The following is a 12,523-nucleotide window of genomic DNA, read 5'->3' on the forward strand; positions in this document are numbered from 1 at the left end:
TACCCACTAATCCCTCTAACCTATGCATCTCAGAACACTAAGGGCAATTTTAGCATGGCCAATCAACCGAACCCATAGTCCAAAAAGGAAACCTACACAGACATGAGGAGAATGTGCAATCTCCACAGACAGTGGCCCAAGCTGGGAATCAAACCCAGGTCCCTGGAGCTGTGAAGCAGCAGTGCTGACCACTGTGCTACCATGCCGCCCCGGCTGCACATCTTTGGACTGTGGGAGGAAACCGGAGTACCTGGAGGAAACCCACATAGACACGGGGAGAATGTGCAGACTCAGCACAGTCAGTGACCCCAGCTAGGAATCGAACCCAAGGCCCTGGAGCTGGGAGGCAGCAATGCTAACCACTGTGTCAGCCAGCTTCCCACCCATGTTTCCTGGCATTAGACTGGGAAGCCACAGCAACTCTGGTGGAAAATCCCAACAAAGAAGAAAGAAATCCTTCCAATTTGCTCTGGGAAGTCGTTACTATCCCAATTGGATAAATCGGGGGGGGCGGGCGCAATTTTAAAGGCTACAAGGAAAGAGCAGTGGAGTGAGATTAATTGAATAACTCCATCAAAGAACTAGCACAGATGTGGTGGGTTAAGTGGCCCCCTTCTATATAATTCTATACTAATTTCTCTCTCTTTCCCCTCTAGAGCTACATTCAGAGTATCCGGGATCGGCAGACAGCAACGTCCATGAGCAGCCTAAACACAAACATTCACACCACTGTGGATCTGGATTATGACTGTGGTTCCACTGTGCCACTCACAGCCACAACCCCCGTGCTCACGGCATGAGCTAGTTACCATTGCACAGCAAATGCTGGTCAAGGTTATTAGTGAACAACCGGTTTATTTAGCGCCTAGCAGGTGACAAGTAGATAACATGTGGCGCTGTAGCCAGAAGTCTCCACACACCATGGTCTGTATGTGTCTCTCTCTCTAGGAATCAGTTCCTGCAACTATGAAGACATCTCTCAAGTCTCATGTTTGTTACCTGAGTCTGAGTGAAAGGGCCTGCTGGCCAGCAGAAATGACACCTCTGTTCAACAGGCAGCGAATACAATGCAAACCGCACCACCTCATCCTTCACCTCATGAAAGGGGGCTCGTCATGGGAAGCGGACCAACATGGGCACAACAGCCATCAGGGGGATCATAGAATAAATCATAGAATCCCTACAGTGCAAAAGGAGGCCATTCGGCTCATCGAGTCTGCACCAACCACAATCCCACCCAGGCCCTATCTCCATAACCCCAAATATTTACCCCACTATTCCCCTGACACATGGGTCAATTCAACATAGCCAATCCATCTACCCGTGCATCTTTGGACTGTGGGAGGAAACTGGATGTGTGCCTTAATGCCCAGCCATATAAAACCATGTGTCCCTTACACACAAAGTAGAGTCAGGACAAGTTTACAGCTCATTTGTGAAATTATCTTGGATTCCGGCTGTCTCGAGCTGCATGTTTTCCAATTAGTTTGTTGCCCAATCACAGCAAGACCTATAATTGTTGTCATTGGACCACTAATGTGGCTTTTTATGCAGTCAAGATTCATCTTTAACTATTTCTTTTGCAGGTGCCATTTTATATATAATCTATTCAACTGTTTGCTTTTGAAGCCAGAATGTTTTAATGCCCTTTTTGTAGTAGTTTAAACATGTTGTTATTTAGTGCAAGCACAATAGGCCTTTAAGCAATATATTGTCTCACTTTAATACTGTCCAACTAAACTTGCCTTTTTAAAGTATAATCCAGCAGAGTAAATGGCCAAATGTTAAATATAAAACACAATTGCTCCCTTTGTTTTGTACTGCAGTTTGCTTGCGTGCCATTTGGGGATGTGAGAGTGATGGCAGAAGTTGCTTGTGATTAATACTTCATCACCGTTACAAATTGCAGAGCTGGATGGATCAGCAAGCATTCAATAACAGTCAATGTCCTTTTTCTTCATTCTTTGACCAGTGTGAATATCTCCAGCAACTCTGAACCTTTCAAGTACCTCCCAGTGCAGCCGCCACCCTGAACTACAGCTGCCATCAGCTCTCAGTTGACAAAGGGCAAAGGATACTTGCACTGTTTCTGCTATGAGATGAAAGCTGGGCAGGAATCTGTTGGAGATGGACTGACAATCTTGTTTATATGTATGCAATTCAACACACAAATAAATTTAAAGGTCTGAGGGAGTTGAAGACAGAAAACCTCTATAGTGAAAAGGTGCTCGTGTTTTATAGAAAGTAAGCTCTTATTTCCATTTGACAGCACTAGAGAGGTGAGAAAATCAAATGGCCATTGTACGGTGAACTTTGAACTGTGGCAAACTTGCTTGGAGAGTGAGAGGATAGTGTTCCAGCTCATCTGTTTACGATGGGATCCATCCGTATCATGGGGTACGGAGAAGGGCTTAGTTTCCTGGTGCTCGGGTGAGCCTCATTATTCACACAGAAAAGCATCATGCACCACACTCTCCCAATCCCATTGCTAACCTTTGACAAATTGATTGTCGACAGCCTCTACTATCTAACTGTTGTTGTCAAATTTGGACCATGTTTTTCAGAACTTTCTTGCTATCTGCATACTCTCCTCAGCTAGACAAGCAATTGTGACACCCAAGTGTTCTCAGCTAGTATGCCCATTCACTTGGCAAAGAGATAGTAGCAAAATGAAATAAGCCCTTAATTTTGAGTTTGACGGTTTTAAATGGGGGTGGGGGGGTGCATGTTTGGAAGGAGCAAATTTGTCAGTTATCCGATTGTTAAAAGTATATTGTTAATTTTGGGATTTATAGCTGGCACAACATCGAGGCCGAAGGGCCTGTACTGTGCTGTACTGTTCTATGTATCTGGGAAACTACACAGGATGTGTTTACAGTCAGCAAAGTATTGGAAACATGCTGAATATATCAGTGATGTCTTCAGAGGATTGAATGTGTTTGAATTCTCCACTTGTAGAGAAGGGGTATTAATATTCAGCATTTCACATGGGGCTGATCACACTTGTATATGTTAGACTCCACCTACCTGTTTACGACATGGTGAACCAGTTCACAAGAGAATCAGCTTCACGTTCCCCTGAAGGTGGCTGGGATATGTTGGTTGTCAGAGTAACTGATACGTTGTCCATGATCACATCAGAGCTCCATCCCCATAGGCTGCCTGTACCCCATGCACGTTCTGTCAATGTTTTGTACGTTACAGCACTCCTCCATCATGTAGACTGCCTGTATCCTGTCAAGTGTTCTGTACATTACAGCAAAGCTCCATCATATGGCTTGCCTGTATTCTGTTGATGTGTACATTACAACAGCATTCCATCACACAAACTGCCTGTATCCCTTTCATGTTCTGTAAACTAAAGCAGGGCTCCATTACATACACTGCCTGTAACTTGTTGGTGTTCTGTACATTACAGTGGTGCTGCATCATATTGACGGCCTATATCCTGTTGATATCCTGTACACTACAGCAAAGCTCCATCATATAGACTGCCTGTATCCTGTCAATGTTCTGTACACTGCAACAAAACTCCATCATATAGACTGCCTGTATCTTGTTGATGTTCTGTACACTGCAACAAAGCTCCATCATATAGACTGTCTGTATCCTGTCAATATTATGTACATTTAAGCAAGGCTCCATCACATAGAATGCCTGTATCCTGTTGATGTTCTATACATTACAGCCGGGCTCCATCATATAGACTGCCTGTGTCCTGTTGATGTTCTGTACACTACAGCAAAGCTCCATCATATAGATTGCCTGTATCCTGTTGATAGCTCCATCACATAGACTTCCTGTATCCTGTCAATCTTCTGTACATTACAGCAAAGCTCCATCATGTAGACTTCCTGTCTCCCATCAACCTTCTGTACGTTACAGCAAAGCTCCATCATATAGACTGCCTGTATCCTGTTGATGTTCTGTACATTATAGCTGGGCTCCACCACATAGACTGCCATTTTCATGTTAGTGTTCTGTACACCACAGCAAAGATCCAACGTATAGATTGCCTGTATCCTGATGAAAGCACCATCAGACTGCCTGTATCCAGTTGATGTTCTGTACGTTACAGCAGCATTCCATCACATAGAATGCCTGTATCCTGTTTATGTTTTGTACATGACAGCAAAACTCCAATACATAGACTGCCTGTATCCTGTCAGTGTTCTGTACACTGCAATAAAACTCCATCATATAGATTGCCTGTATCCTGTTGCTGTTCTGTACGCCAGAGCAAAACTCCATCGCATAGAATGCCTGTATCCTGCCAAAGTTCTGTATGTTACAGCCGGGTTCCATCATGTAGACTGCCTATATCCTGTTGATGTTTTGTACATTACAGCAAAGCTCCATCACACGAATTGCCTGTACTCTGTTGATGTTGTGTACACTACAGCAAAGCTCCATCACTTGGATTGCCTGTATCCTGCCAATGTTCTGTACATTACAGCAAAGCTCCATCACATAGACTGCCTGTATCCTGTCAATCTTCTGTATGTTACAGCAAAGCTCCATCACATAGAATGCCAGTATCTTGCCAACATATTTATGTTACAGCCGGGCTCTGTCACTTAGACTGCCTGTATCCTGATGATGTTCTTACAGTACAGCAAAGCTCCATCACATGGATTGCCTGTATCCTGTTGATGATGTTCAGCATACAACAGCAGGGCTCCATCACACAGACCATTTGCACATGAACATGAATTAGTAGGTTTTTTTTGATATTTTGCTCTTAACTACACTGATGATGAATGGAATGAAAGGATAGAGAAAGCATTTTTATACATTTCAGCCTGAAAGAGGCACGTGAAAGCATCTGCCGACTGAGCAGGGAAGTGGGGTCAGACTAGAAGACTCTTGTGGAGAAAACGCCAGTGCAGTTGCCACGGTGCCTTAGTGCTGTAGTATTCAATGATTCCTTAGGTTCCTCCAGGTTAATGAAAGAATGGCATAAAATGCAAGGCCAGCCTCTGTAATGGTGGACAGTACCGAGCAGTGTAGTGTTTGCCTCGGGAAAGTGCTGTAACATTACCTTAGCTTACTGGTGACAACTAAGTGTAGGGATTTAATACAAGGCAGACTGCAGTTCCCTCTGCAGAATTAAATATCCTGCAACAGTCAGATTCCAGTCTTCAGTGTTGAACAGTTGCTATTTTGGCTCTTCAACCTGTGTAACCAGTCCTGTCAGAGAGGGGGAAACATTTCTTGGGCTTTGAGTATGCCAACTTACAGTGGCAAAGATGGAAAATTTTAAAACATTCATCCCTCAGATTTCATCATGGTTTTTAACAGCCTGAATTACTTGGGGAGATGAAGTCGCTAAGCTTACAATGGTTATAGCACACACCCTCAGCACTTGGCAGGGTGTTCATCCTGTTACAGTTCCTTCAAGTCAGTTGGTCAGTCAATTGGTTCTAACATTGTCATTTTACTCCAGTATTTAAGAGGTGGGGCTCATTCATTATTTGATACCATAAAATATAAATCATTCTGCTCTGCTGCCCAGCCGAGAGGCTTTTCCTAATGGTGTTAATTCCGCTCTGGCTTTTCTCTGGTATCTGGTCTGACAAGCTTCCTGACCACACGCAAGAAGAAAACTGTTGGGCCTGCACATCTGAGCCCAGTCCTGTCCTTTCTGATGTATAGATGTGGGCTACTGGGCAGCGCTGAGGAGTGGGCATCCGAGTTGGTCTTTATTTTCCCCTCCCTGGTGCAGAGGCACTTTAGGCTCATCAATGTGCTTCTCTGTTGAATGTGGAACTCCTGACCACAAGGGTAGTTGAAGTGAATAGTATACATACATTAGACTGGAAACTAGACGAGCACACAGGGGAAGAGAGGAATAGAGGGTTATGGTGATAGATCTGGATAAGAGACGGGAGGAGGCTTGAGTGGGGCATAAATATCAGCATGAGCTAGTGGGACTGTTTCTATGCCGTCTATCCTATGTAATCTCATGACTGTCATGACTTGGGAATTAAACCTTCGCCCCTCCATCTCTGCGTGGATCAGCACTGGGCACTTAGCCATCGGAAAATATGATCTCCCTGTGTTCATAAGAGACACTGACTATCACGAATGGCTCCTTGCAGTCTGTGGTTCCATTTTTGTATTATGCCAGTGTAGAAGTTGATGATGAACTAACATTACTCCATCCACACTATTTCCCTTTATTAATAGAAACTCATTTTGTTTGTATCCTTTGTCAGAATGATTATTCCATTTACTGAACGTGGAGATTCTTCCTGTAATGTTTCTTTGTGACGTATAAAGACTTTTTTTGTACATGAACAAGTATCTGTGAGCATTATTTTTGAGTCTTGCCTGTGAACTTGAAACAGCATCAGGCTGGGTGGAAGGATCACGGGCAACGGGATGGGGGTGTACTGGGAAAGCAGATTCGAGGCAGGTCAAGCTCAAAATCATGCTTTGATTTGTGACGAATGATACCTTCACTAGTTAATGTCTGCATGTAATGGACTACAGAAAGGAGCAGATTTGCAACTTAAGCTGATTGTTCCTGACCTCCCAAGACCCAATATTTTTCACAGCTAACAAACAGAAGTGTTGAAAGCAGTTATTTTCAATGTGCCTATGACTTTTTCCCCCCACCTTATTCATAGCAGGTGAAATGGAAATTCATTCTTTGGGATAATGTTGGAATGTGGGCAATGCTGGAGGAGGTAAAGGAACTTTTCATTTAAAAATAGGTTTTCATTTTTTCATGGGATGTGGGCATATCTGGTTAGGCCACGTTCTGGTGGCCACATTATTGAAAGGATGTGATTGCAATGGAGGGGGTGCAGAGGAGATTTACCAGGATGCCGCCTCGGGTGGAACATTTTTATGAAGAGAGGTTGTTTTCTCTGGAGCAGGGAAGACTGAGGGGGGACCTGATTGAGGTGAACAAGATTATGAGGAACATGGACAGAGTGGATAGGGAGCAGCTGTTCCCTTTATTTGAAGGGTCAGTCACGAGGGGACACAGGTTCAAGGTGAGGGGCAGGAGGTTTAGGGGGGATGTGAGGAAAAGCTTTTTACCCAGGAGTGGTGAGGGTCTGGAATGCGCTGCGTGGGAGGGTGGTGGAGGGAGGATGCCTCACATCCTTTAAAAAGTACCTGGATGAGCACTTGGCACATCATAACATTCAGGGCGATGGGCCAAGTGCTGGCAGACGGGATTAGGTGGGAGTTCAGGTGTTTCTAATGTGTTGGTGGCGACTTGATGCACTGTATGTTTTATGATTTATTGCCCATCTGTATTTGCCCCTTGAGAAGGTAGTGGTGAGCTGCCATCTTGAACCACTGCAGTCCCTGTGGTGTAGGTACACCCACAGTGCTGTTAGGGAGGGAGTTCCAGGATTTTGACCCAGCCACAGTGAAGGAAGGTGCTGTCTCAGGAACCTTGGTGAATTGCTGTAGTGCATCTTGTAGATTATACACTCTGTTGCTACTGAGCATTGATGGTGGAAGAAGTGGATGTTTGTTGATGTGATGCCAACCAAGTGGGGCTGCTTTGTCCTGGATGGTGTTGAGCTTTTTGAGTGTTGTTGGAACTGCACCCATCCAAGCAAATGGGGAGTATTCCATCACACTCCTGACTTGTACCTTGTAGATAGTGGACAGGCTTTGGGGAGTCAGGAGGTGTTACTCTCCGCAGGATTCCCAGCATCTGACCTGCCCTATCTAGTAGTCACAGTATTTATATGGCTGAGTCTAGTTCAGTTTCTTGACAATGTTGACATCAATCAAGTCCTATTAAACCTGCAAAGCACACACTAAGAGGACACAGTGTGGATCGCACCTCAAAGAAGCTATTTGAATTCATATTCAGAAAAGAATGAAAAAAAATTAATGAGGAAAAAATAGATACAAAAACTAGCTGGAAATCTAGGCCACGATTCTCCCATCCCGTCGTGCTAATTTTTTGGCAGGTCGGGCGAATCGCACGTGTGCTGATTTGCGGGATTCACGTGTGTGATCCTGATGCACGTGCATCTCCCAGCGACGGAAATCCAGCGTGGTTGGGATCACACAGGAAAGCGGCGGGAACAGCAAGTAATTTATTTTAATCGACTTTTGATATTATTTAAATGTGATTATCGGGCCCAGGGCTGAAGTTGCCAGGTCCGATAGAGCTCCTACCCTGCCAGCAGGGATGGGGGGGTTCCCGCTGCCACTCTGCATTGGGATCCCGTCAGGTCGGAGGGAGGCCAGCAAGCGGGGTTATTGGGCGGGGGGGTGGTGTTCTGAAGATCGGGGTGATCCTGGATGGCAGGGGTGGGGGCGGGGTGTGGTGTGGAAACTGGGGCTGGCCCTGGAATGCTTGTGGGTGCTGCGATGGGGCCATGGGGGTGTTGTGAGGGGCAGCATGGCGAAGGTCTCTGGCTGGCCAGTGAACCAGAAGCTGACAAATCGGGGCCACTGCGCAAAGTTCCGGAATGTTGGCATGCCTACCCACTCCGAACTTTTAATGATATTCATGATTGTGACGTCTGCAGTGGACAGAGTGTGGGAGATTCGAGTCTGAACTCCCACTGAAAAAATAATCGTGGTTTATACCAGTTTTCCCACGAATTCAGCACTTAGAACTTGTTTGGGAGAAACGCCCCCATGAAATCTGATAGTGAGGTTTAATAGAGGGGGGGGGGGGCTGATTGTGGACAAGTCCCCAGGACCGGATGGAATGCATCCGAGGATTCTGAAAGAAATGGCGGAGGTGATAGTGGATGCCTTGGTGGTTATTTTCCAGACGTCGCTGGATTCCGGGGAAGTGCCGGAAGATTGGAAAACGGCTAATGTTACGCCGTTGTTTAAGAAGGGTGCCAGGTAAAAGGCGGGGAATTATAGGCCGGTTAGTTTAACGTCTGTGGTAGGTAAAATGTTAGAATCCGTCATTAAGGAGGAAATTGCGAGGCATCTTGAAGGGAATTGCTTGATAGAGCAGACGCAACACGGTTTCATTAAAGGGAAGTCGTGTCTGACAAATTTACTGGAGTTCTATGAGGATGTGTCTAGGGCGGTGGATAGAGGAGAGCCGGTGGATGTGGTCTTTCTGGATTTTCAGAAGGCGTTTGACAAGGTACCTCACAAGAGGTTATTGCAGAAGGTCAGGGGACATGGAGTTGGGGGTAGAGTGTTAGCGTGGATAGAGGATTGGTTGTCAAATAGGAGGCAGAGAGTGGGGGTCAATGGGTGCTATTCGGATTGGCGGTTGGTGACTAGTGGGGTGCCCCAGGGGTCGGTGCTGGGGCCTCAGCTATTTACCATTTATATAGATGATCTGGAGGAGGGAACCGAGTGCAGGGTGTCGAAATTTGCTGATGACACTAAGATTGGGGGAAAGGCAAATTGTGCGGAGGGTGTGGAGAGTCTGCAGAAGGATCTAGATAGGCTGGGCGAATGGGCCAGGAAATGGCAAATGGAATTTAATGTTGGCAAGTGTGAGGTGGTCCACTTTGGTAGGCAGAATGGTAGGAAGGACTATTACTTACGTGGCGAAAAACTGCAGCAGGCGACGGTGCAGAGGGACCTCGGGGTCCTTGTGCATGAGTCGCATAAACCCAGCTTGCAGGTGCAGCAGGTGGTCAGGAAGGCGAATGGGATGCTGGCCTTCATAGCGAGGGGGATTGAATATAAAAGTAGGGAGGTCTTGCTGCAGCTGTATAGGGCATTGGTGAGGCTGCAGCTGGAGTACTGTGTGCAGTTTTGGGCGCCGCACCTGCGCAAGGATATTTTGGCCCTGGAGGGAGTGCAGAGGAGGTTTACTAGGCTGATACCGGAGTTGAGGGGATTGAGCTATGAGGAGAGGCTGAATAAACTAGGCTTGTACTTGTTAGAGTTTAGAAGAATGAGGGGAGATCTCATTGAGACATATAAGATGATGAATGGGATGGATAGGATAGAGGTGGAGAGACTCTTCCTGCTCAAAAAAGACAGTAGGACTAGGGGGCACAGCCTCAAGATAAAGGGGAGGCGGTTTAGAACGGAGTTGAGGAGGAACTTCTTCACTCAAAGGGTGGTGAATCTCTGGAATTCTCTGCCCGTTGAAGTGGTGGAGGCTGCCTCGCTAAATATTTTTAAGAAGCGGGTTGATGGGTTCTTGATAAGAGAGGGGATTAAGGGTTATGGGGAGAGGGCGGGAAAGTGGAACTGAGCCACGACAGATCAGCCATGATCTTATTGAATGGCGGGGCAGGCTCGAAGGGCTAGATGGCCTACTCCTGCTCCTATTTCTTATGTTCTTATGTTCTTAATACCAGGAATGGGCTGTCTTATGAAGGAAGGTTGGACAGGCTAGCCTTGAATCTGCTGGAGTTTCAAAGTGTAGGAGGTAACCTGATTGAAACATATACGATCCTGTAGGAGATTGATAGGGTGGCTGTGGAGAGGATGTTTCCTCTTGTGGGGAAACTATAACCAAGGGTCACAGTTTAAAACTGAGGGGGTCGCTCATTTAAGGCAGAGATGAGGAGAGTTTTTTTCTCTCAGAAGGTGCTGAGTCTCTGGAACTCTCTTCCTCAAAAAGCAGTGGAAGCAGAGTTTGAATATATTTACGGCAGCGTTAGATAGATTATTGACTAACAAGGGGGTGAAAGGTTATCGGAGGTAGGAGGGAGGTTCCAATCAGATCAGCCAGTGGTCTTACTGAATGGTAGATCAGGCTGGAAGGACCAAGTGGCCGACCCCTGCTCCTAATATGGATGTTCATTTGTATGTAATGAGATACAGATGAGGAAGGCCAATTACTTCATCTTAGACCTTCCAGCCAGAAAGACACGACAGTTCCTTCATCATCATCTAATTATTTCTTAAGTGGTTGCTGGATCCACAATTTAAGAAAGAGTGTTTGGTCCAAGTGCTGATTGTTCTCGATGAAGAAAATCTTCCCACTATCAGTCCCAAGTTTCCCTTTTACTCATTTAAACCTGTGACCCTTCTAGGCCAACACTCAGGATTAAATGAAAACTTGTCTACATGTACCTGTTCCATACTGTTCTCCGACACATGGATCTCCATTTGGTCACCTTGGATCAATTGAGATATTGGAACATTTTACTCTTCATTATAATTTGTTTTTCAGTAAGGTATCTTGTGGGGGGGTTATGTGATGTGAGTGCAGGAAGGGCTGTGTTTCTGTGAGCATTGGTGTTAATCATCTTTTAATCATCCCAATGCACAGCTTTTAATTAGTCCACACTGAAGGCACGGATTTTATCCTGCTAGCTCCTTGCTGTGCCATGGGGTGCAAGGTGGGAAGGTGCATTGCTTCTGGTCCTGTGTTAAAATTGAATCCTAGTGGTTTAATATCCTTAAGGTGCTTAAGAGCGTTGGGGAGTGCCCTGGGTAGGTTGTAGGGCTGTGCAATATTTATCTTCTTATAATCCTTGCATTTCTATTGGTGGTGCGCACTATGTGGTATTCTTAACTCTTATCCTGGTTAATGTGAGTAGTGGCACTGCAGGGAGGTTGGGTGGGTGGTTTGGGGTAAAGGTTGCAGGTATGGCCCATCGAGTCCTCACAGTTGGAAAGGAAACTGAATGGTTGGTGTTGTGCAGTTTGTTCCTGTATTTTCGCTATTTTGAAGAATCTCTGACGGACTCCTGTAAAGATGTAAACAGAGCACATATCCTGGGAAGACAGTGGTGCTCCTGATGTAGCTGGAGATGGGGAAGTATGCTTTACCGTTGTGCCGATGTACTCATAGCTTTATCCAGTTTTTCCCAATGTCGGAAACATCTTTTCATTGTTCGTATCTTTGGAGGCGCTGTTTGTTTTGAAAATGAATAATCCACACCAACTTTTGTCTCTGTCTGAATGTATATGTGGAGACAGGGTTATTCTGAACTGCACCAATCAGGGAGAGCTGGTTACATTGATTGTAAAAATGGGAAAAATCTTCGATAAAAATATATTTTAAAAAGGGGATCGTGGTGTGGAAAAGGCAAGAAATTGATGATACATGGTAAAGACATTAGTAAATGTAAACAACACTCCAATTGTAGTTGTTAATGTGTTTAATAACATACTAACTAACTCTTTCTACTTACCTCCCCCTCACCGTGCTATCCCCTCGCCCACCCTCCATCTCGCCGTCCGACCCCCTTACTGACCCCCACCCTCACCGACCCTCCCCCTCCTCACTGACCCTCCCCCCTCACCAACCCTCCCCCCTCGCCCACCCTCCATCTCGCCGTCCCACCCCCTCACTGAACCTCACCCTCGCTGACACTCCCCCTTGCCTGTCCTCCCCCTTGTCGTCCCTTCCCCTGCCCACCCTCCCCCTCACCATCCTTCCCTCTTGTCCACCCTCCCCCACCCAACCCTCTCCCTACCAATCTTCCCCCTCACTGACCCTCCCCCATCCTGCTCTCCCTCTTGCAGTTCCTCCCCCCCGCTCACCCTTCCCCCTCGCCCACCCTCCCCCCTCGCCGGCCCTCCCCCCTCACTGGCCCTCCCCCCTGCCAACCCTCCCTCCCTCGCCGTCCCTCCCCCTTGCCCACACTACCCCCAC

At 46.3% G+C, this 12,523-nt stretch overlaps 1 protein-coding gene across 1 annotated transcript in view; it reads left to right on the forward strand.

Moving 5' to 3' along the window:
* Positions 1-8,178, forward strand: part of LOC145362040 (transmembrane protein 198-like) — a 90,893-nt gene extending 82,715 nt beyond the window's left edge. Inside the window, exon 5 of the mRNA XM_080218081.1 lies at positions 657-8,178. Within this exon, the coding sequence (XP_080074207.1) occupies positions 657-800 (144 nt within the window). The 3' untranslated portion in view covers positions 801-8,178. The remainder of the gene's footprint in view (positions 1-656) is intronic.
* The last annotated feature ends 4,345 nt before the right edge of the window (positions 8,179-12,523 follow it).

The sequence above is a fragment of the Carcharhinus amblyrhynchos genome, chromosome X (assembly GCF_965287045.1).
Source record: "Carcharhinus amblyrhynchos chromosome X, sCarAmb.v2.hapA, whole genome shotgun sequence".
In the NCBI taxonomy this organism is placed as follows: domain Eukaryota; kingdom Metazoa; phylum Chordata; class Chondrichthyes; order Carcharhiniformes; family Carcharhinidae; genus Carcharhinus; species Carcharhinus amblyrhynchos.